This window comes from Mytilus trossulus, chromosome 9, assembly GCF_036588685.1.
Source record: "Mytilus trossulus isolate FHL-02 chromosome 9, PNRI_Mtr1.1.1.hap1, whole genome shotgun sequence".
Classification (NCBI taxonomy): Eukaryota; Metazoa; Mollusca; class Bivalvia; order Mytilida; family Mytilidae; genus Mytilus; species Mytilus trossulus.
This window is the reverse complement of record NC_086381.1, coordinates 52,632,120-52,658,892: the sequence shown is the minus strand read 5'-3', so window position 1 is coordinate 52,658,892 and position 26,773 is coordinate 52,632,120. Positions and strand designations below refer to the sequence as shown.

The following is a 26,773-nucleotide window of genomic DNA, read 5'->3' as shown; positions in this document are numbered from 1 at the left end:
ATAAGCCTTTACCACCACCCTCTTTTGGGATCTGCCACTACAAACTATCTATATGTTTTGGGATGTATCATGTATAGTAAAACACAGCTTAATACAAATATACCAATAAACATACTTACACCAGCAACTACAATCTTTCATTCTGAAGTCAATATCTTACAGTGATGATAGTGGGTAGATTTACAAAACTATGTATATATAATGAGCTACAGAAAGTCAGCCAAAGCATATCAATAGACTAATTACAGGATTACTCAAGTTGGGAATATGTGCTAAATTGGATATTGTATAGAAAGGTATATACTATGAAAATAAGAGCTTGGAGCAAAGCCCCGCGCTCTAATTTTCATAGTATATACCTTTCTATTCAATAACCGAGACAAATGTCTTCAATGTACTTTGATACATTGTAAAGATAATTAAGTAGTAGTTCCTAATCTACTGATGTTACATTCTGTTCATACCAGATATTTAAAATACAGACAGGTGGACCAAATAAAGTCTTTTAAAATGTTTAAACATTTTCCGAGTGTTTAATTGATCACATGATTATTAATAATGTCCTTTAAATGTTGATTATATGGTGTCTGCAAACTAATTATCTATTTATAGTTTCATAAAATTATGTTAGGAATTTCCTTACTTTGAAGGTCCGACATTTAAACCCACCAGAGTGATCAAGTGGTTACAAAAGGTTTGTGTACATGCATTTTATAAGAGAAATAATGTTTGTAATTAAACATCGTTTAAATGACTTAACTCATGTTTTATAAATGTATTTTCTTTTGAGAAAAACAAAGTGTTACCACGGTATAACACGAAGTAGAGGACAAGAGGATATATATAAACGACTAAATTTTTTGTATGGATTGTACCGATGTGAAAATATGAACTGTCAAACATAATTTTTTCCTGTTTTCGGGACAGAAGTGATTTTAAATTTTAGTTTCTTGTGTATAATTCGGAGTTTAGTATGACGTCCATTATCACTGTACTATTATGCATAGATTTAGGGGCCAGCTGAAGGACACCTACGGGTGCGGGAATTCTCGCTACATTGAAGACCCATTGGTTGCCTTCGGCTGTTATCTGCTCTATGGTCGGGTGGTTGTCGCTTTGACATATTCACCATTTCCTTTCTCAATTTTATAACATAGCCTATAAAACATGCAAACACAATCTTGATGTCATAGTAAACCGCTCTGAAGGCTATCATATTCTTCAATAATCGAACAATCTATCTTTTTATACAATAACTTTCATATTTGTGTTGTCAAATGTTTCTTTGGGACTATATTGTAAATTGCATAAACCATGTAAACGTTGAAATATGTTTAGAATAAAATATCCTAATTTGGGTCAATTCGGTGATCACAAATTTGACTGCGTATGCTCTTTTAATACGTCTAGGTTTTCAGCGAGGGTCGTGTTACACAATATTATCATCCGATATAAAGGTGTTTTCGCTTTGTTTCCATATTCATCAAAGCAAAGCCTCTACTAAATATTGTTTACAGTTTATAAATAAAATAACATATATACAGGATGTGGTTGTTTAATTTTTAAATTTCCGTCAAAAACTAATACTGAAAATGTGATGTCAAGTTACAATAACATCAATAAGTGAATAATCAAAAACTCAACAAGGTTTATTTTAGTATGGCAACACCTGAAGTAGATATGTCTGACAATGGAGACATACAAAAGGAAAGAAAATCTGCAGAAGACAATTTTGAAGGTAAATATGAACTATTTTAATTCTACAACTTAACTGTCTTTAATATAAAATATGATATCAACTAATTAATCAATCGATAATTTTCTTGTACCTTCGTTTTATTTGACATCTTCTCTCAGTAATTGTCTTGTATTATGATCTTCAACGCATTATTTACTTCAATTGTATGATTCGGTGTTGTGTCGTTGTTCTCCTCTTATATTTAATGCGTTTCGCTCGGTTTTGGTTTGTTACCCCGATTTTGTTTTTTGTCCATGGATTTATGAGTTTTGAACAGCGGTATACTACTGTTGCCTTTATTTATATACCATTGTGTTTCATTTATTTTCTTTTTTTGTAAAGATCCTGGCAAGCATCATCCATCTAGTAAAGATAAAGAAGAAGAAGAACTATTACATACACTTAATAATCATTTTAACGATCCATACACACGAATGTGTAAGGGTCGTGGACTTGGCAGGGTACCAGAAAAACTTATCCTCCTGCTGTTTGTATGGGTTTTATGCACATATCAGGTATTTGTTTAATTCAAATTTTATTTATCTTTAGTATCCCGGTAAATGGAGGCAACAGAGTACTGCTGTTCAAAAGTCATAGATCGACACAAAAAAAAATTCGGGTCACAAACTAAAACTGATGAGGGAAACATTGAATTTGAAGCTTCTGTCATACAAGTAAGAGGTTTAGCGCTATAAAACCAGGTTCAATCCACCGTTTTCTACATTTGAAAATGCATGTACCAAGTTAGGAATATGACAGTTGTTATCCAGTCGTTTGATGTGTTTTATCATTTGATTTACCCTTTGATTAGGAACTTTCCGTTTTGAATTTCCTCGGAGTAAAGTATTTTTGGGGAGTTTACTTTTTTTGATAATGCAACTAGATCATTTCTTAATCTATCAGTAAACGTGCTTACTCTTGCTATTTCAAACATAGGGTACGATTAGGGATTCAAAATCAATATTTGTAGACTTTTTAGCTTCGATATAAAAAGAATAGTATATCATGGTAAGAAAATATCAACGAGTGTATTCACATCGAAACTGTTCGAGTGCTAGGCTAATCTCTCCTTTATGTTGCAACAAAGCCTCATACAAAAAATATGAGATTTTCTGTCTTTGATCTTTTATTTTATATTTACATATTCCCTGATTCTTTATTATCATATTACTTTTTTTATCATTCAAATGCATACGTATATACTGTCGCATAGTATAAAATATAGGTTTTTTAATTTCTCTCTATGGTATATCAAACTTATTTGTATTGGTAATTGTATCTTTTTTTTTAAAAGAAATAATTTCCAAACGAATAAGTTAAGATGTAACAATCGTAGAAAAAAAATAGTGCACAGTTGCATAAAATTCCTTTATATAGCCAACAATGAGTAAGCAAAACTAACAGACATAAAAGGTAAAAATGTTAACAATTTGGGTGCAACATTTAACATTTTTAAATAGTCGAAATGAGTTCAAAATGCATTGTACTTAAATGATGTTGATACTTGATTCGTACGTTGTATTATTTTACCTTGTATGTATTATTTACAAAAGTTTCTCAATGACTGGATTTTAAATTCAAATTGTGCTTTAGTCATCACATTCGTCCTCTCATTATGCATGACAGAAAAATATCTGTCTTTTCATTATGTTTCCTACATGTTTCAATTGTTTATTTTTGTATTGAAACGTTATTTAGTGTCATACTGTTTTTGCTTTTTTTCTCCTTTCAAAATTTGAGGGAATAAATCCTGAGAAATTCTTATTCTATTATTGTCTGAAAATATTTTGTTTTGTATTTTGCAAGAACATTTGAAATGCTTAATAAACTTTTTGCTTAATATATTACAAAAAAAAATGATGTGACAAAAGATAACATCTTAATACTACACGTGAAAAAGAAATACCAAAAACTTCATGTAGTGTGATAAATGAATTGGATAACCTGTGGAGATCATTGTAAAGCTCTATTTCGTTTGTTGTATTTATCAATCATGAATTATCCTAGATAAAAAAAAAGAATATGAATATGAAATTTCGATAGGTAGGCACTCATCCTTTGAGTAATTATAAATATCATATAAAATTTCCGGGACTCATAAAAATTTGCCGTTTTTGTGAAAATAACGATGAACAATATTTTACAACATGACGGTCATATTTTCTCATTATAGTTAGTACTTTTTGGAAATGATCGGGCACAGTTTGCTGACTTTTTGGAACGAAATAATATAGCAATGAAACATTTATTGTTGAAAGACTGGTCACCGGATTATGAAACTATGCCATATCCTCCATCGACTGGTATATGTGCCATTTACACCATAGATAACCTGTTAAAGCATATCAATCATACTGTTACAAACGTAAGTATTGCACATAATTGGTTGATTCTAAGGTCTAAATGAGTGCAATTGGGCCATGCAAAACTCTTCGAACTTTTGGGTAATATGCCTATTCTGTGGTGAATGATATTTAGAAAAAAACCATCATCACTATTTATTAACATAATATGTAAATTGGTCTCTTTGTCTCATACCAGGTAAGAACAAATTGTTCGTCCTATCACACCTTTAGAAAACATATATTAAACTGTACGTTCCAAATAAAGAATGAATCTATCTAAACGCATTTTCAACAGTGATTCGACAAACCTATTGCCGCCAAGCATTTTTTCAACAGTTATCCAACGATATTTTCAATGTTGATGTCTGCACACATTTTCCTTCGTAGTCGAAACCATTTCCGCTTATTGAAAATAATTGTCTACACAAAGTATTAACAAATCTGAATCATTTAGATTAAAGATTCTTTAAAAACAAAAACGAATTCACTGACTATCAATTGCATTAGTTGAAATGCATATATTTATATATTGAGATATTATTGTTCAACTACAAAAGAGAATTACAAAAAGGCAAGAGCTGATTTAAAAAAAAGGACTCATTAACGCAAGTTTGTTTAATTAACCTCTCCTCCAGGTATATATGTCGAGTAATTTCCATCTGTAAACTAATATTAATTAAAATAAAAATGAAAACGGTAACTAATTATATAACCCTTTTGAAATATTTTAGGATCTAAATCATCACAATAAGACCCGAAAAAAGATATTCATAACTCAAGCTTACATTGAATGAGTTGGAATCTTTATTTCATTGTCATTTCTTAATTTATAAATGGAAAATTTATACAAAGAAAGTTTTAAATCCTTCAGTCCCGGAGCATTGCAAAGATTGGTAATCGTGAAAAAGGGCATCAAACTATACAGGTCATTAGGTTATAATCATATTTCTTATATTCATAATTATATGTAAATTATTTGTCTAAAGGTTTACAATATACCAACAACATCTGTCGGGTCTTTCTTCATCAGACGGATAAACGGAACAGGTGGACGCGAGAAGCCAGTTACACTGTGTCTTTATTATTACGAGACAGGAATATATAATGAAGACGAAGAAAAAATTGTAGCAATAGATACAACCCATAAGACAGGTATTTTACTATTTAATACACAACTCTATGTCAGTAAACGTAAAAAATCAGTTAAATTCTATGATCATAAGCTAGGATATAAAATGTGAAATATTTCCTTATATATAGAGAATATCATATGGCGTTTTCAATATCGCATCCGTATCAACCCGAGACACCAATATAATCCCAAGAGCTATGATAAGGGTCCTTGGGCTGATATTGGTGTCTCGGGATGCTACGACATATGATACGGATTTTGCCATGTATCATTCTCTATATATACAGATCAAGAAAAGGAATATAACAACTGCCACTTTTATGACATGGTTATGAAATTTTAAGGAAAAAATGGTTCCTTGAAACTGTTTTTTTGGCTAGCCAAAACTCCTGCTTACATTTAAATGTTAAAAACACCGCTAAATTATGCTAACATTATGAGACAACAATACAGTACAAATAAACGCAAGAAAAATTAGGGCAGAGAAATACATAAATGAATAAAATACTAGTGCATTATAACATGTAAATTTTCGACAGCATATCACATACCTACATACTTTACAGAAAGCAAAATATTACATGAGAGTATAAACAAATATCAAGATAAATCCATGGGAAATACTTCAATCGCAAATATAATCTTTAACAAACAAAAAACGAAAAAGATAGAAAGAAATAACACAGCAATAACTCAAATAAAAATGGCTATTTGAGATTTTCTTGACTAACGATTTTTTCTCCAAAGGCTATGTCTGTAATATTTTTTTTGATAAAGGTCAAGGTATGAGAAAGACCTCATCACATTTCTTTATCTTATATTTTAAGCTTGTTGAGATAGATTCGTTTCAACTGCTTATCAAACTTTAAATGATTCAGTTAAAGGAAATAATTTTTATAGTAGATTGAATTTGTAAATAATAGGACCAGTTTCATAAAAAAAATTACTTGAAAATATTGAAAGAAGGTATCTGTTTACAATTAATGGAACTTATCAATATGTACTGGAAATGCTGATTTCCTTTTAAAAAACAAACATACAAAATATCCTGTCATTGAAACTCTTTAGCATATTGATAATGTAAGTCGTTGTATTTACCAACAGTCTGTAGTGACATTGATGAACTAAGTCCTCCTGAATATGGCTTCCAACCCAGCATATCAGACCTGATGAGAAGTACTGATGGAAAATTAGTGAGGTAATTTAATTTTGTGTACAAATTTAACTTTTTTAATTTTAATGCTTGTATGTTTATATAAATTTGATATACCCTGAAATCAGACATTAACCTAAATCATAAATAAACTCATTACCGATACCAGGACCAAATTAAGCATATACGCCTTACGCGCGTTTCGTCTACAAAGACTCATCAGTGACGCTCGAATCCAAAAAAGTTAAAAAGGCCAATTAAAGTACGAAGTTGAAGAGCATTGAGGACCAAAATTCCTAAAAGTTTTGCCAAAGACAGTATGGAAGTCAACATGTAAAACCAAGCTTTAGTTTAACATGAACAAATGTCTGCTAAAATAAAAATAAAAATAAGATTTAACCTTACATTATTTTAAAATAGAATTGTAACAGGTATTTTGTTTTATAAGTTTTTACCTATTGTTTGACAGTCAATTAATTATTTCACAACCAAACACTGCTGATTTGGATAGGTTTTTATAGTACGTTTATTAACATTCCTTTTCAGTGTAAAAATAAAGAGATGTGGTTGGTTCGTATGCGTTTTATTTCAAAATGGCAGTTCATGGAACGATTTAAGAGCTTTACATTCCTTACAGTGTTTGTTCCATATTTGGGTAGAACATATAAAAAATAAGCTTGCTCCTTTACTGTTGACGACTTTACTTATCCCTATCTTAAGTAAAAGGTAATAAAAATGATGAAAAAGATAGTAGGTTAAAAATAAGCACACTTTATCTTTTTGTCTCATCATCCTAGTTGTAAATGTCATATTTATTTGAGCAATTGGAAGATATTATGTTGTGAGTTTTTACCAATTATATTCCAATTTCTCTAACTCAAACTTGACAGAAACAATAAAAATATTAGCGAATTAGTTCGTCAAATGGCGATTTCACGGTTATGTTGTTGATGTGTTATCGATGAACGACTTGTTTTCTCTACATATTCATATTTCATTTTAGGTTACTGTCAGTTAGCATTGATTTCAAATTAAGTTCAGTCCATTTGAATGCTGAAACTAAAAAGGCTATACAGTGTTACGGTATTCACGGCACTGTAAGCAATTTTTATTAAACTTTTCTTGAGAACCATAGCATATTTTTTTTGTATTCCGGAGAATACGTTGGCTACACTGAGATCTGAAATTACAAGTATTTTGTCATGTTTCGCCTAAGTAAAGATACTATGGATGCAACAAAACATCCACATTTATTTTGATAAGTTCATGGAAGACTTAAGTCAATGACATCTAATAAGGTAGACCACAATGCATCAATTTTCTTGCAACATTTATTTTGTGTCGAATAGTTATGACAAATTTGCATGCATTGAAACTTTACGACTCGGATATTTGAAAATATTTGAAGATATATCTCCTAGTTGACCTGATATCTAAGAGCATTTTTTTCAAATCCTTATTGTTTTAATGAAAGGTAAGTGTATCTCTTTAAAAAGTTTAGGTACACACTCATGGATGGCTTGACAGTAATGGATACTCTGTGAGTCATATATGTTAATATCATATAAGCCAAAATCCCATCCTTTTTACCTCATGCTGACAACAACGCATGCAATGTATTATCAGTTTTTATCATAAAAACCTAGTGCATTTTTGCCGGTTTTAGCTTTGGTTTGTGGCTCACACCTTTTAGTATTTTATATATTTATGAACCATTTAAATCATACATTTTTTTCTCAACTCTACTTACAGAGTCCTTACAAAACTCTGGTAAATAAAGTTCGCCTCACATCGATCAAGAAGTAATGGTTTGCAATTGACATCGCTTTATCTATCAATTAAAACATTAGGTATGCTCATATCAATCCGATTAAATTGATCTGAAAGAATTATTTTCATTGGTTATGTAATTGTACGCTTCTCTCATATTTGAATGCTCCATACTTTTATTTTCTTTATTTAAGCGTTAGACAAAACAAATGTTTGTTTATATTATTTGCAAGGACACAATTGCTATAAAGCTAGTTTTTCAATTTTCAATTATACAGGTTTTCTTTGATAATCGACAAATAAACGGACAAATAATAGTTAAACTTAAAACAAGTGTAGAAGAAGTAAAATGCAGTGCAGATAGTACGGTTGATGGTAGGTGAAGGATAAATTACTTTAAATATCTAATTTAGTCGGTTAAGTATTATTTGATGAATATCGCTTTTCGTTCATTTTTAGCTCACCTGGCCTAAAAGGCCAAGTGAGCTTTTCTCATCAATTGGCGTCCTGCGTCTGTTGTCGTCGTCCTGCGTCCGTCGTCGTTAACTTTTACAAAAATCTTCTCCTCTGAAACTACTGGGCATAATTAAACCAAACTTGGCCACAATCATCATTGATGTATCTAGTTTAAAAAGTGTGCTTTTTGACCCGGCCAACCAACCAATATGGCCGCCATGGCTAAAAATAGAACATAGGGGTAAAATTCAGTTTTTGGCTTATAACTCAAAAACCAAAGCATTTGGAGCAAATCTGACATGGGGTGAAATTGTTTATCAGGTCAAGATCTATCTGCCATTAAATACAGTTTTTGGTTATTACTAAAAAACCAAAGGATTTAGAGCAAATCTGACAATTAGTAAAATTGTTTATCTGGTCAAGATCTTTCTGCCTTGAATTTTTTAGATGAATCAGACAACCCATTGTTGGGTTGCTGCCCCTAAATTGGTAATTTTAAGGAAATTTATCTTTATTTGGTTATTATCTTGAATATTATTATAGATGGAGATAAACTGTAAACAGCAATAATGTTCAGCAAAGTAAGATTTACAAATAATTCAACATGACCAAAATGGTCAGTTGACCCCTTTAGGAGTTATTGCCCTTTTCTAGTCAATATTTAACCTTTTTTCGTAAATCTCCATGATCTTTTACAAAAATCTTCTCCTCTGAAACTACCGGGCCAAATTAATCCAAACTTGGCCACAATCATCATTGATGTATCTAGTTTAAAATTGTGTTTTTTGACCCGGCCAATCAACCAAGATGCCGCCATGGCTAAAAATAGAACATAGGGGTAAAATTCAGTTTTTGGCTTATAACTCAAAAACCAAAGCATTTGGAGCAAATCTGACATGGGGTGAAATTGTTTATCAGGTCAAGATATATCTGCCAATAAATACAGTTTTTGGTTATTACTAAAAAACCAAAGGATTTAGAGCAAATCTGACAATTAGTAAAATTGTTTATCTGGTCAAGATCTTTCTGCCTTGAATTTTTTAGATGAATCAGACAACCCATTGTTGGGTTGCTGCCCCTAAATTGGTAATTTTAAGGAAATTTATCTTTATTTGGTTATTATCTTGAATATTATTATAGATGGAGATACACTGTAAACAGCAATAATGTTCAGCAAAGTAAGATTTACAAATAATTCAACATGACCAAAATGGTCAGTTGACCCCTTTAGGAGTTATTGCCCTTTTCTAGTCAATATTTAACCTTTTTTCGTAAATCTCCATGATCTTTTACAAAAATCTTCTCCTCCGAAACTACCGGGCCAAATTAATCCAAACTTGGCCACAATCATCATTGATGTATCTAGTTTAAAATTGTGTTTTTTGACCCGGCCAATCAACCAAGATGCCGCCACGGCTAAAAATAGAACATGGAGGTTAAATACAGTTTTTGGTTATTACTCAAAAACCAAAGCATTTAGAGCAAATCTGACATGGGTAGAATTGTTTATCTGGTCAAGATCTATCTGCCCTGTTATTTTAAGATGAATGGAACAACCCGTTGTTTGGTTGCTGCCCCTGAATTGGTAATTTTAAGGAAATTTTGCTGTTTTTGGATATAATCTTGAATATTATTATGGATAGAGATAAACTGTAAACAGCAAAAATTGTTTCACAGTGTAATTTCGGGCCTGATATACCTGACTATGCGGTATGGGCTTTACTCATTGTTAAAGGCCGTACGGTGATCTATAGTTGTTAATTTATGTGTCATTCTGGTCTCTTGTGGCAAGTTGTCCTGTTTGGCAATAATACCACATCTTCTTTTTTATAATCATTAAGATAGATATACATTTCTTTTAATTGTTAGACGAATTTTATAAACAAGCATGAATAATTGAATGGCATTACTCTTCATTGGCCTTAAATGTTAAAATAGACATTGGAAGATGTGGTATGAATGCAAATGAGACAACTCTCCATCCAAGAACATGTTATAAAAGTAAACCATTATAGGCCTTTATTGCTATACTATTATCGTTATCTTTATTATAATAAAAATACTACTACTACTACTACTACTGCTACTACTTTTATTAATAATAATAATTATAACGATAAATATGATAATACAAAAAATGATAATAATAATAATGACGTTAATAAAATACCACTACTATAATTATTATCTTTATTCATGTTACTATGTAATTTGTTTTGTCAAATTTTGTGGATGATATATATTTTTATTTCTACTTTTCTAAAACGGTCAATAAATGGATTTCATCAGCAACATGATATATAATGACTCTTTAAAAATAATTTCATGAAACGTTTGTTACCTGACAGGTACAATTTGACATCATTTTGATATTTCCATGTCTACACGGTGTTCATCATAGTGCATATGCTGTGAAAGATGTTTAACGTTGTGAATTAATTATTTATCATTTGATCATTTCAGCAAAAGTTGAGGAAATTGTGATTTCAGCACTTGTTTTATTGTTCTGTGGTCTACACGGACTGTTCTGTTTGTACAGTTGCATATCTTCTATCCTTCTGTGCAAGGTAAATATGTAGGACTCGGATATGCGATTAGAACGCGGAAATACGATTGGAACGCTGAAGTTCGATGGTACTCGACGAAGTACAATGGTATTTTCGCTGAAGTGCGATGATTTGTAATGACGTATAGTTACCGGTATTGTGACGTTTCTTTTAAAACACAATCAGGAGAATAAAATTTTGTAGATAAAGTTTTTCAAAATGCGAACAGCGGAAAAAGAAAAACTAAAATAACTAAAACAAATTAAATCCAGAACAGTTTTGAGCATTGAAGGTCATGAAGGTGGATGTTACAAAAATTTGTAAAACTAAGACAAGCAACAGATCATAAGGAACAAAGCAGTTAAACGATTATCTGCAAATGAAGAAGTATGCTGCAAATATTTTGTATGACTAATTATATGTCTTGATCTTAATCTTAGTGATGACTTTTTCTTCCAGTACATGTTTCACTTAATTATATTTAATTATATTTTAAAAAAATATAATGAAATAAAAGTTTTTCGTTTTATTCTTGAGACAAATCCTGCTTTGTAAGAACCTGTACACTCAAGCTCCTAATAACGTATTTTTTTTTCTCTAATCCATTGTACTGAATCGGAAGCCTCTAGTCTATGTTTCAAACTAAGTATTCACTTCTGCGGGCTTAACGGATGATTACCAAATTAACTTTTGTTTGTCCGGACCAAAAATTAGACCGGATCTTACAAATGCGAAGCTAGTCTGCTTACTACTTCACTGCATCATTAAATGGATTATTACTTCAGACCATAGCGGCTAGCTGGTATACAATATCACGCTCAATCGTAACCCTAATGTTAACCTTTGTACTTCAGAGTGTTAATCAATGCACTTCGGCTTGGACCATAGAATTTCAGCGTGACCGTCGCAGTTCCGATTCCTACAACTATATTGACATCAACACAAGACAAAAAAAAAAACCAACATGTCACCCACTTCGAATAAATTTCGAAAAATCTTTTCATAAAAATTAACTTCCAATGAGATGTTTCCATTTATGCAAACTCCAAAGATTATGAAATTCATTATAAAGACTAGTAGTTTGTTTGTGATGTCATAATATCAAAGTATTTTGTAAGGTAATTCACAGCTTGTTTTTAGACCAGTAAACATGGGTCATATCGAGTTTTATGTTTACTGATTGACTTAGCAATTTCAGATTTATTATGAATGCACCTTTAAATGTTTTCCTGGAAAACATTTGTAATCGGCTATTGCATCGAAAAAAAATATGTTAAAGGTTGTATTTGGTAAGTAATGCTATAACAAGATAAAGGCTTTGGCTCAGAACACAGTGTCTTTTTTTATAGTGGCAAACGATTGTATAATTTGTATAATAATAAAAAAAAATGATTTCAATATGATTAAAGTCATTCTTCAAGAAAAAATGCAAATAATTTTTTATACTGATTCAGAGAACAAAAGCCCTTTACAAGAAGAAGGAAAAAGGAAAGATACTGTCTAATAGAGCGTGTTGGGAAATCTTCAAGCTGAATGATTTGATATTATGTTTTTCGAATATCATAACAATAGTGGGATCAGTAATGAAATTAAGTATTGACCATGGGGTGAGTAAAATTCTGTTTAAAATAATAGTAGACACATTTGAATTGAAATTGTTGGAATTTGATGAGGCTCTAGATCTCATACAAGTGAAACGTTGAGCTAGCTATACAAACAAGTTTAATGCAACATAAAGAAATGCCTGTAACAAGTCAAGAATATGATAGTTGTTATGCAACTGTTTTGAACAGCGGTATACTACTGTTGCCTTTATTAATGTGATTAAGCTTTAGATTTCTGCCAACTGATTAGGGACGTTCCTTTTGGAATTTTCCTCGGAGTTCTCTTTTTTTTCTGATTTTATATTTTTTGAAAGTATATTGTATCAAACAGAAAAAGTCGATGGCCGATTCAAAATTCAATTTATTAGGGAGGTTAAATCAGACGGAGAAGGTTTTAGAGAATCATCTTAATAGCAAAGAATATGCGCAGATGTTACTTATAAAAAATCTACAGAATCGAAGTTTTTACGTGTCAAGATGTCTTAAAAGTGAATAGAGTTAAGGTCGAATAGCTAAAAGCAAATACAGAAGATACACTTTTTTTCTTATTTTAACTAAGGAAAACTGACGACATCAGCCTAATTCATATTAACGTAGGCTTTCAAATAGAGTTTTGTTTATTTATCATCCTTTATATATGTATATTCTACTTCAGATACAAACAAACTATATCATATCAATGTACGATACAACTGGTATTCTCCTTGGATTTGGATGTTTGTTTACATGGATGAGTGTTTTGCATTATTTAGCGTATGATCACGTTTTTGGCGTAAGTAAAAAGCATATGGAGTACGAAATATATATTGTTTAATAAACCCGGATTAGAACTATTTCAGTTGTCGATATTTTAGTTGTTGGTACTTTATTTGGCTTTTTTAAAAACTTTTTTTGATTCGAGCGTCACTGATGAGTCTTTTGTAGACGAAACGCGCGTCTGGCGTATATATAAGATTTAGTCCAGGTATCTATGATGAGTTTATTCATGTATTCATCTTTTTTACATTTCACATTTCTTTGCGTTAAGATATATTTTGACACACCATTTTAGTACACATCCTACAATTATATGATAAAAAGCTCATTGATAAATTAAAATTATGTTTAAATCATCAGTACAAACTTCCCGATTTGAACCATCGCAGACAGACCCGTACTACTTTTAAATGGAATGTAATGTCACACACGTCTGCTACATAGATTTATATCGCGTGAAAAGAAAAGCGCTTCGGAGGCGTAGAATTTATGCGAACACCACCGATGAGTCTTTTGTATGAAAAGGATGTTTAACTGCTTAAGACATCTCATCAATAACACACTACTGTTAAGTCTAATATTTTGACATTTAACATTTATATTTATAAGAAAACATACAAATTGTGAATGAATCTTGTTTGTTTTCAATTACATTACAGCTTTTATTTTCTGTGATGGAGAGATCAGCATTTATTGTTTTAAAGTTCCTGGCCTGCATTTCAATATTGTTTACTGGGTTTGTGTTATTTGCATGGGTTGTCCTTGGACCCTATCATATAAAGGTATTTTATTTTATTTTATAAGGTCTCCTCTTTTATTTAAAGAATTTGAAGAATAGTAAAAATAAGAGATTCGTAAATGTTTACCACATTACTCATTTGACGTCTTCTAAGTATAGTTTTCATAGCAGTTATGTGAAACTAGATTAGACAATAGATTCATGTTCTCAGACTTATATCCTAGGGGTATAACTAGTGTTACATATAGTATGAGTAATGTTTAAATAGAAAATATCAGTAGTGTACCAATGTTTGATATAGAAAGATCATCAAGGAGATGCAAATTAAGGTTACAATGAAAGCTTAATGGAGATCGCATGAACGCCATAATGATCAAGATAGGGTGTATTGACAGTGCCTGAATTAATCTCCAGATGAGTACGCTCTCATTTCAAATGTCATAATAGGAGCAGGTATTACTCAATTTGTTTCACTTGACTGGGCGGAGTTTAACCGGTTCGCTCATAATAAACCAGTCCATCTATAGTTAGGGGTTTAAGGATAAACTAAAAAAAAAGTGTCCAGTCATTGTTTTGTAAATTCTTTTGATGACACTGATAGGTGATTAGAAATCAGTAATAATTATAACGGTAATCATCCTTATCACACACATCTTCACATAGACTGTCCTTATGCAAATTAAAACGTAAGCTCCGCCCGATCAGTTGAAATAACATTGGTAATAATTTAGGCGAATTAAGTTTATCGATGTTTACATTTCGTAAATCGATTAGGTATCGACAAATCAAGGCTAAAAACTTGAGGATATAGCATGCAATCTCATACGGAATAAACCGATTATGTCGACAGGGTAAACATCTCTTGCTTTGCATTCATCACAAGCCATTCGAAAATAAAATTCCAAACGCAGTCAAAGTCTCAACATCGGGATAGGACACACTTGTCAAATGACGAATATGATTTTTATACTTTTATATAAAGATCGTGAAAATATGTCGCCTATAATTTGAGACACCGACATATTCATTATTATAGTGTATTGCCAGATCTGTCCGTTTTGGTAAAAATTCAAATCATCATTGTCATGCGCCCAAAGAGCTTTTCAAGAATTACAAAAATCAGAAGGAGAACTGTTTGACTTATGAAAAAAAGTGAGAATCACAAATAGAACTTCGTGGAACATCAAAAAGAAAATTCCCTAATCAAATGGCAAAATCACAAGCTAAAATACATCAAACTAAAGGATAAAAAGAGTCAATAACAGCCCTCATACCTCTTTTGTAGCTGTTTTAGAAAAAAAAGCCTACCTTTGCTTATGCATTCACCATAGCATGAACAATCAAGAACGCTACGTTTTAACTGAAAAAAAACCTCACTTCCTTCGGCTAAATTGACTATAGATCAATTAGGCTATGTTTTACAAATGTTTAAGGTCCCTTCTGGTCAAATAGCTCTTAATATTTATCATATTAATAATTATTTGCTTTTGAGTGTTTGGATTTGAAAGTTCCTAGTGATTGTTTACCACTGTACGTCGTTTCGAACGCATGGAATTTATAAAGAGTTATTTCATAATAATTTGATTTAAGGCAAATTATGTATAGAGAAAGGTAGCAAAGATAAAAAAAATTGAATAACATTTATATATAAAAATTTAATCAACAGTTATGCCAAAAGAAAAAGCCTCACAAAATCAGGTTAAACAGGATTTGCAAGTGTGGCAACATATTCCTTCATAGGACAAAATATATTCCGTGCCTAATGAAACAATTTGAGACATCTTTGATTATGCCAAACACCAGTGTTATATAGGTAATGGTATTTCAAAAATGCGCCATGAACATACGACTTTTATTGTAGTGTGAAGTGTGATAAAAATGTCAGATAAGAATCGTTTTACACTTTGGAGAATTTTCATAGAAATTCTACTGGATCTACAATACCATTAAATAACGATAAAAAATAATGAATGTTTGCCCTGTAGATGATTGATTGAGTTGTTTATTGTCTTGGATTATATTTGTAGGTGGTTGCTGTTTCATTAACGTATTTCTCACATTCCTTTATTTATATGACAATGTGTTATAAGTTAATATCCCATATAAGTCATGAGGGTGAATGACTTGCAAAATAGATGAATCTTTATCGTGATTTTCTAGGACAAGCATTGTAATTCCGATTACATATTTCTTATATCTTAAGATTAAAGGTGAAAACCCATCATATGATGATCATAACAGTTCCTAACTATAATATCAAGTTGTTGACCGGGCAAACTTACTGGTTAAAAGTGTTAATTTAATCACGAAAGCCATGTATGTGACTGTCCCTATGGTTATTCATATGTTCATTTAATTGTTTTTCATAACTCTTGAATTATAAATCAAATAGAAATCTTAAGAAAACGACAATTTGAAATTCAACGGTGTCTGATTTCAACGTCAAAACTTAATTGATCACCATAATAAATTAGCTGACTGGTCGATTGACGTAACTCGGTCTCAATATCAGTAGAAAGATTCCAGGATTAAGATCGATTGTTATGTCCCCTTTTATGATATTTCGGATTCCATTGGTGGATATAACTTGTACAGCAGCAGCCTGCTACCTCAGATTGGTTCAGAAACGAATAATTCTAATGCAACATCGTTGGTGTTCATTTTGATTTGATAACGTCACAAATTGTCATGGCACCAATTCATAATTGATGATACGGAAACGTATCCCCGTCGCCAGTTACCGTATCTTGCAAACGCCAACACACTAATTAATGCCGTCGGAGCATTAAATACAATACAGGTATCTCTTTAGGGAACGACAGAAAATCATAACTGGCGTCAATCAAATTACCAATTGATGCCGTGGGAGTTTTAATTACATAAATTTTTTCTCTTAAATGAATGACAGACAATCATAGCATTGAGAATATATATATATACCGCAATGTACTGTAAACATATGTTTTGTTTACCAAATTATGCTGAACAAGAATTTTTTTTTTCTAAACAGGTAATTTTTTTTTATTAACAGTTTGCTTCCTGGACATCCACCTTCCAGTCTTTGTTGGCTATCATGCACGGAGACGAAGTTTATGTCACTTTTACTGCCATTGATTCTGAGAAAGAGATTATTTCGTATATCAATGTAATTTTTCTGGTGATATTTTTGGCTTTATTCACTTTAGTCACTTTAAACATATTTATAGCAATATTCAACACAGCATATGAACGTCAACATGACAATGTAAGTATATTTTGTAAAACATATCTTATTCAGTAATCAGTAATCAATTTATAATCTTTAGCTGTAATTGATACGAAAAGCAGAGATGTTGATACGTTAAAAACAACTTACTCCTCCCTGATGGAGTTAAAAGCGAGGGACGAAAGATACCAGAGGGACAGTCAAACTCATAAATCGAAAATAAACCGACAACGCCATGGCTAAAAATTAAAAAGGACAAACAGACAGACAATAGTACCTATGACATAACATAGAAAACTAAAGAGTAAACAACACGAACCCCACCAAAAACTAAGGGTGATCTCAGGTGCTCCGGATAGGTAAGCAGCTCCTGCTCCACATGTGGCAACTATCGTGTTGCTTATGAGATAAAAATTCCGGTAAATAGTCTTATGCGGTAGGTCACATTCATGACGAGGAAGGGGATTGTAGTTACGATGTAAGGAACATATCCGATATCATTTGTTAAAAGGTTATTCCATAACGGTCAACCAACTCGTGATGGCGTCCGTAAAATTTACGAAGTGATGATTTCAATTTCAGCATTTGGAACTCTTGATTTAATATCTTTCTTGTGAGCAACAATCCTCTATCAAGAAATCATGACAGGAAACGCAAACACGGGAATATCGTATCAATTAGTTAACTCTTTTGTAAGCGAATTGAAGATACTTATTTTTTTCGACAGTAACCTTCCAATTATTCTAATGCAGTCCATCGAAAAATTAACCTTTTTTTCTTGCGTTATATTAATATACAAATATTATTTTTTTAGACATATAAAAAAGACCACAGAAGTGACCTTCTAAAATTTATAGGAAGAATGGAAACCAAAGCGTTTGACACCGCTGCATGTGTGTCATGTGTAAAACATTGTTGCCCATCAATGTTGGGATGCATGTCGTAAGTATAAATATTGCACAATTTATGATAACTAATACTTCTAAGACTTCCCTTAGCTTGGTACTTACAGCATTTATCATCTTTATTGTCTGCGAGATATACTATATATTCTACTTCATTATTTTCGAAAATGAGCGGCTGTCTTTTGAATTTGATATTCATCACATAAGCCATATTTATTCTTATTTGAACTCTGACAAATATTTTTGTCGTTTATCTTAACAAGTTGAGTATAAGGTCACCATTCTATAACCAAACTATGTAGTGGAAGGTAGGTCAAGGGCAATCGGTTCCTTCACCGAAATTGAAAGAGTCTGCGTAGATCGACAGGTCTAACCCACTTCTACGTCATATTACATTTGCATAGTAACACACAAAAGAAAAACATACCTCATAGAAATTTGACAATCGATACAAAAAGTCATTAGTGGGCTACTAGGAAATCACTATCACTTAATAGCACATAGAATTTTATTGGAAAGTGTGCTATGTATTGAGACACCTCGGATATGTCAAAATCTTAGTTTTGAGTTCCGCGTATGAACCAAATGTTATACATGTAAGGCTTGCATCATAGTCTTCGTTTTCAAAGCTCAGATTGAACATACCTTTCTTAAGTTGTCTGTTAATACAAATTCTAACATGACGTCCTTCAAACGCTTTGAGTACACACCCGTGGTATAATATGAATATATTGCATGGGCTGTTCCGATCGTACTCCCACGTCATATTTTTATTTATGAATGAGCTTACCGACGTCATAGAACGAAAACGTCAGAATGCAAGCATTTTACGGGAAAGTACACGCTTGTGAAAGCGAAAAACATCACAACAAGGAAACGTAAACAAACAATTAAAAAAATGTGCTATATAAGCAATTGTTTGTATCCATATAAAACAAAAAAGTAAATTTATAATTTACATCACCAAAAACTATCTAAATGAGTTATTGTAAATAGTTTAAGCATGTCATTTATTAAGTTTGCTCTGCTCTATAACGTCAATTTAAGAGTGCGTTTATTTATGGGAACGGCAAATAATGACTTAGGTCGCTTCGTTCCAAAAGAATTGCCGTATTTATCCTATTGGAAACGAAATAATTCATGGGGGCTTGAATATATCGTGATTTTACCACGGGTTGTCCCTTTATGCTGATATTTTACCCCTCGCTATCGCTCAGGGGTAAAATATTTTGCATAAAGGGCCAACCCGTGGTAAAATCACGATATATTCAAGCCCCCATGAATTATTTCTTAAATATATGAAATTAAGAAATGAACTCCATCAGGTACAATCGACAAGAAATGAATTTGGCCTTTTTAGGTCATAAGACGTAATGCTCGTCAGCTATTTCGGCTCCTAATCATCCGCGGGTTTCCGGTATTTGGCTTTCAGGGTTCCTGATGAAAATTAATCCTGAAATATCAAGCATTATAGGTGGCAAAGCACCAAGACCGACGTACATTTTATCTACATTGGTTGCGTACATTTTTTGACTATATTTGCTATCAAAGTATTTTCCTTACAACAAGTCTCATTCAATAGTTTAAATAATTTGATATGGAGAAATATTGGGGTTCCTGTCCATGGTTGAATACATTGTTCTTCCATGTAGTTGTCTTTTATTTTTTGGATGTTTTATTAGTTTCTATCTCATTTACATATACCAAAAGCTAGATAAAATAGTAAAATGTTTTAAAAAAGTAAACATGTGGGGGAATGGAAAATATCTACATACAAAAGATGAAAAGATGAAATGAATAGATCATATTTTATGATTTTTTCCAATATCACGTCTAAACTGTTTTCATTTTTTTTTTAATTTTGAAATACTAAGGCTTTTCTACCTCAGACATAGATTATCTCAGCTGTATTTTGCAAAACTTTAAGGAATTTTGGTCCTCAATGCTTTTCAACTTCGTACCTTATTTGGCATATTTAACTTTTTTTGGATTCGAGCGTCACTGATGAGTCTTTTGTAGACGAAACGCGCGTCTGGCGTATATACTAAATTTAGTCCTAGTATCTATGATGAGCTTATTTAACTATATCAACTTGAGACACCACTTTAATCAAGAAAGCTCTGGAATTAGGTTTGATACGGTGTATGCTATTGACACGTTTTATTATTATACATGTTTCTCAAGTACAATTAATCTCTCTTATGTAATTTTTCAAGAGACTTGATGTAGTACATATTAGGGAATTGATAAAGTTTTTATAACCGTGACTTATATCGATTACGTGACGTCATAAAGGTAAGGGTTAATTAAAGCCTTTACAACCGTGACAGTGACGGTGACGGTGACTGATATAGATTTTATCATGGATGGCTGTTACAGTAGGATTATCATTAATTTATTACCTATACAATTTACCTCTTACTGAGTATATAAAAAAGGAACTAGTCCAGTGATCTTGGAAATTTCCCTCACAGCCAAACTTGGACCCTTTAATCAATATTACACGTGGTAACACAAGGTAACATTTGATTTGGTAACACAAGACAAACATGTTTTTGATAATATGTGTTGGTGTGCATAATTTGACTTTTGTTTTTGTTTTATAATGGTCCTTTTATTTATTGTTTATGATACTTGCATGGCAAAAGTAAGTTGAATATATAAAAAACTATTCTCTTTCAAAGCAAAACAGGTTTGTGAGTGCAGTTTGCGTACGATTACCACTCACTTTCTCTATTTTACTACATAACTGAAATGTTATGGAGCCTCCCTTTTTCGAAATTTAAATGCAATTTGAGATCAACATTCGGATTTTTTGTCACTGCTGTCTCGAGAGCGAATATCTGAAATCTAAAGTATTTAATTAAAACTCTTTTCTGAAAACAGTAATTTTCCGACAATCTGAGCATAGATCTAATAATTTCGATCATGGTCTGTAAATGTTATCACAAAAAGAGTAAATTAAGATGAAATATCTGAAAAGATATCGCGCTGTATGTCATTCAAATCACGTGTTCACAGTAAATTGAACACATTGTGTTAATATTCTTGTATTAAAATTCGTTTAGTGGATTGAAAATTATGTAAACAATCAATCATATTAATGGGAACATTAGTATGCTAATGTATGCATATTCGCATAGGACAGTGTACCTGACCTGTTTGATAGTACAAAAAGTAGCAACGTCTTTCAAAGTTCTTTCTATTTCTTGCAGGGTCATCTTTGTTATCATTTTACGTGAACTAATTAAGATACGTCTGTATATTTCAGGGTTTGTGATGAGACACATACAATCAAAAATACTACCAATCAAATGCAGGACTCTATGCTGCAGTAATTGTCTTGACGATGTAATTTGATGTCAAGATCGAGGAAGATAATTGGCAATAAACTATTTTATCAATGTTAACAGTTTTCATATTTGTTAAAAGTGTTGAATAATGTCCGTGTTGTATATAAAAAATATTATGTTTTAATATGTAGCTGCATACATCAAAAGTAGTGAGATTAAAAAATGCAGTCTATATTTCCATAAATCTGAAAAAATGTTCTATTATGAAACAAACACTTTTGTTGATTATTCAATCAAATGTTTTATATAAATAATGATAAGAGATCTATACCACATTACTTAAACAAGAAAAATACAACGAATCACAACGTCATTAGATATTAAAGAATATAAAAAAGACATGCATAATGCCATGAAATATGACGAGTCAACCACATCTTTCATCTAACAGATATTCAAACATTATTACACTGCCAACTTGAAGACATGACAATTTCAGCAGACAACAGGTATAAGCGTATGACGTCACTTAAGTGTTTGCATGGACCAAATTTAACTTTTACTGTGGTTTATTATTTGATAGCTCTGAGTGTTTATAATTGTGTAGTTGGTACTATTTCTTTGAAATGTGTCTCGTTATTTTATCCCTGTTATTTGTAGTATATAAAATAAGGTATGTGTTACGATTGCTAATGAAATGACAGAGATATAAACAATTACATTTTATCGTTCTACCTTCAACCAGGAAAATAACTCATACGTATAGTCAGCTGTTTCGTGTTTTTCTATGTTGACGTTGCTGTTTGTTTGATTTTATGTTTTGCTGTTACACGCTAAGCCTAGTAAAGGGATTTATTATCCTATCAACATTATGTATGTGACATGTCCAGAAACAGGTGACTGTGACCCAGTGGTTGTCTTTGGCTGTTCTTATTTATTTTGCTTTAAATGTATCTTTTTCAATAAAGTAGGCCGTTAGTATTCTAGTATGAACTGTCACACATTTCCCATATATTGGCTTTATGTAGAAAGAAGAAAATAAAATACATAAAACAAAACGAACTACAAAGAAAATTCAATACAGTAAGTCCCTTTGTAAATGGCAAAATCATGAGATCAAACACATCAAACGGAAAAAAAACAACTGTTATATTTCTGACATGGTACATAGATATTTCCTTGTTTGGGAAAATGGTGGATAAAACCTGGTTTTGTGCTAGCTGAATCTCGCATTTACCTGTATTGGGCAGATAACTCTGTATTATTGACAGCAATGTATGAGGTAATGAACCAGTTCATATGCTAAAAATTGCAGTCAACATAGTGAAATCATCCTGTACACAAATAAGACGGACACAAGAAAAAAGAAAGATATATATTTAATTTTTATATATTTACACCCAGCCTATTGTATCCAATATTTTAAATAACAAGAGAGTTTTTAAGACCTTTAAGATGAAAGATATGAACTCTAAATGTCCGGATTACTTATGTGCATCGTTAAAATATAATTGAAGTCCAGTGGTCGTATTAATTATTGGAGACATTAACATCGTAGGCAATAAACAACAAAGAGACTTGTTAGCCAAGGGACCAACACATAGACTATCCCAGTCCATCAAACGGAAAAAGAACTTTCGGTTACTGATAGATGAAGTAAAAGGTTAAGCAAGAAAATTGGTAAAATGCGACCACGGTGAAATAAAACTGTTCACTTTGTCTGAAGGGACCAAAGCTATTCGATCATGCATCCCGAAACTACGATGTATGAGCACTAAGGTTTTGAACTTATCCAAGAACTCAGAAGGTGTGAATGCTTAACCCTCTTTGCATGAAAGATATGTTGTCACTCTAGCAGAGAAAGCCTCTCACAATTTTGTCTTCATATGCAAAAACTATTACTTGGAATGTCTCACAAAAAAGCTTGGAATAAAACTGATAATCTTACATATTCTTTAACATCGCTAACAAAGGATGAAAGGTTACAAAATAACAAATCTGTCCTACTTACTCTTATATCAAAGGAAACGAAGAAAATCTGTCGTCATTTTATTGGATACCAACTTCTAAAACTCTTTATAAAGAAAAAAGTAAAATCACAAAATTACCCCGAATTCTGAATAACATTATAAAACAGTAAGTCCGTAATCAAATGTCAAAATCAAGAGCTAGGTGGGTCCTCTCTCTTGCAACATACGGGTGTCAAAGCCAAACAGATAAAGGACAGAGAACCAGTCAAAATCAAGAGATCAATATGTAATCCTGTCGGCAATGGGCTACATATGTCAACACGGTGTTTAATCTTCATCACTATACAAACAAAAATTGTTCAAAAGGATACACAAAATGACAAAACACATAAGCAAAATTTAAGACAAAGAAAACAAAAATTGAATATAGCACAATTACACAATTACGGAATGACGTCATATTATATTTAAGTATAGATATCCATTATCGGATTTATCCAATCTCGATAGTTAAATTATAAATTTAAAATTGATAATTTAACTATCTGGATTGGATAAGTCCGATAATCCACTTGTATCAATGTAATAATCTATATGTCTCTAGTAACCCAAATGATATTTTGTCTAGGTCGAAGTCGGAATATTCAAGACTCTTTTCCAGCAATCCGACTCTGCATTTATTGAGCAATTACAGCTATCAAACGAACAATTAGAACATGAATATGAAACTCTCAATCCTTCAACCGAAACAATTGATACGGATTTACAACTCACTTAAAGAAACAAAACGTGCATTGCAAAGGTTAAAGAATGGCAAAGCAGTTGGAATCGACAACATCCCCAATGAAATTTTAAAAAGTAACAGTTTGACTTCCATTCTTCATGAGTTATATAACGTTTACTTTTTACATGGTGTAGTACCTGATATGTGGTGTCAAAGAATTATTTATCCGATATTAAAAAAAAGGAAAGATATATCGTGACCCGTTGGGATATAGAGGCATAAGTCTAATGTCAACTGTGGCTAAAGTTTTTAGTCAAATAATGAACGAAAGACTTGTAAGATATCTCGAGAACAACAATTTCCTGAGCTTAGAACAAAATTGATCTAGGCGTCTAAGGTCATGTCTTGATCATATTTAATCTTTGTGCACAATTCTGCGAAATAGAAAGCTGATGAGTTTGGATACATTCTTATGTTTTGTCGACATTAGCAAAGCGTTTGACTCGGTCAACCACACTAACTTGTGGAAATAAACTTTTAAGTTCATGAATATCTTGGAATATGTTCAAAACGATCAGATTCTTTATTCAAAAATAAAAGTTGCTGTCCGATTATTACCTGGTATACTCACGGAATAGTTCTCAATAGGTTTTAGTATATGTCAAGGGGATAACCTCGCTCCGACACTTTTTGTTTATTCATAGACAACCTAGTGCCAGAGATTAACAGTCTATCTAATGGAGTTCCAATTGGAAACTATATTGTGTTTAAATCTGAAAGTGCTCATGGTTTACAAACCCAGCTAGAAACTCTACATGAATGGACAAAGTTAAACTGTTTACAGGTCAATATTGATAAAACGAAGATCATGCATATTCGGAAAGCTTCCGCCGCTAGCTATATATAGATGTGACTTAGAATTCATGCTTGGAAATACCCGGATTGATTTCGCAAATAAATACCCCTATCTAGGCTTAGTGATATCTGACGATATGGACTACGCTGTTTCCGTGAAAGAGTTCTCAATAGCAGTTAGTAGAGCGCTTGGATCACTTACATCAAAATACCTTAATATGGGTAATATGGACTTTGCTACATATACAAAGAAATTCGAAAATACGGTTCTCCTTGTAATGGACCTTGTGTCAGGGGTGTGGGGATAAAACAAGTCATAAAGTATTCCTTTGGGATACAGATCTTTCCACACGCTACAAGAACACTTTGTTCAACAGTATTTAAGTAATACTGAACATAAGTGGTATATCAGCCTTAATTGATTGTTCAAACAACCACGATACAATCCCAACAAAATACGTAATTGAATCCGTTAGACTAAACTGGTAGATACTTTCAAAAGTTAATGAACTTTTAATATTCAGAACATGCCAAAACTAAGAACATACAAGTTACTTAAGACCAAATTTTGTACTGAACCCTATGTTAAAAAGATCTTTTCCAGAAAACAGCGATCAATTATAGATAGAATTCGAAACGGTACACTACCTTAAGAAGTCGATATCGAAATATTCCAGCCGACCGGATAATCTGTAAAGTGTGCAACTCCAATGCGACTGAAGATGAAATCCATGGTTTGTTTTTGTGTGACCGTTACTCTGCTAGAAGGAACGAACTCAGACGAAAACTCACCTCTGTTAACTTTGACTCCCCAGAAGAAACACTAAAAGAACTGTTAACCAGCAACCCGAAAACGGTAGCAAACTTTATCATAGACTGTTAAAGACAAGATGTTATACAAACATTTTTACTTTAATAAAACTACACGACGTAAAAACTGTAAAACTTAATATGTTTTACCAAATCAAATGTAGCTATTCTACACTTTAATAAATTATTTATTCATGCATTCATTCATATAGAGAAGGAATTGCTTGATACATCGGATGCATTTTTACAGTGTTAAGTGAGGATTGTACAACAACGTTTTCATTTGATATACAAATTCTTTAACTATTGGATGATCTCCTATTTGTACATTTGAATGTATTGTTTAAAAAAAGGTTCAATAACAAAAATGATGCTTACAGAGAAAAATTCAAAAAGAAAAGTTCTTGATCAAATGGCAAAAAATATCCCAAAACATATCAAATGAGCGAATAACAACTGTCATACGCCTGACTTAGTACAGGCATTGTCTTATGCAGAAATCTGGTTTAATAGCTAGCTAAACCTCCCATTTGTATAATAGTCGCACAAACGTTATTGAGGATTAGACGCAAGAAATCTCTTATAACAAACGAAGATTGGATAATGTCATAGCCCCGCTTTACTCAAGTGATTTACACTTCCTTTTCATTAACATAAAATTAAAATCTATTTCTCTCTTGCTCATATATGATTAACATGTATAAAATATCATATAAAATGCAGGATGTGGTTATATTTCTAAAATTTCCGCAATTAACTGATACAGGAAATG

General features: G+C 31.9%; 1 protein-coding gene across 1 annotated transcript; it reads left to right on the top strand.

Annotated features, from left to right (window-relative positions):
- Window positions 1-675: 675 nt before the first annotated feature.
- On the top strand, window positions 676-21,757 carry LOC134683101 (mucolipin-1-like). Its single transcript, XM_063542185.1, has 15 exons — window positions 676-694; window positions 1,659-1,738; window positions 2,081-2,253; window positions 3,912-4,103; window positions 5,070-5,235; window positions 6,320-6,413; window positions 7,372-7,465; window positions 8,417-8,513; window positions 11,058-11,161; window positions 12,595-12,747; window positions 13,400-13,516; window positions 14,160-14,282; window positions 17,271-17,483; window positions 18,259-18,386; window positions 21,621-21,757. Exons 2-15 carry the CDS (start codon window positions 1,660-1,662, stop codon window positions 21,685-21,687), a joined length of 1,800 nt encoding a protein of 599 aa, XP_063398255.1. The 5' UTR covers window positions 676-694; window position 1,659; the 3' UTR covers window positions 21,688-21,757.
- The last annotated feature ends 5,016 nt before the right edge of the window (window positions 21,758-26,773 follow it).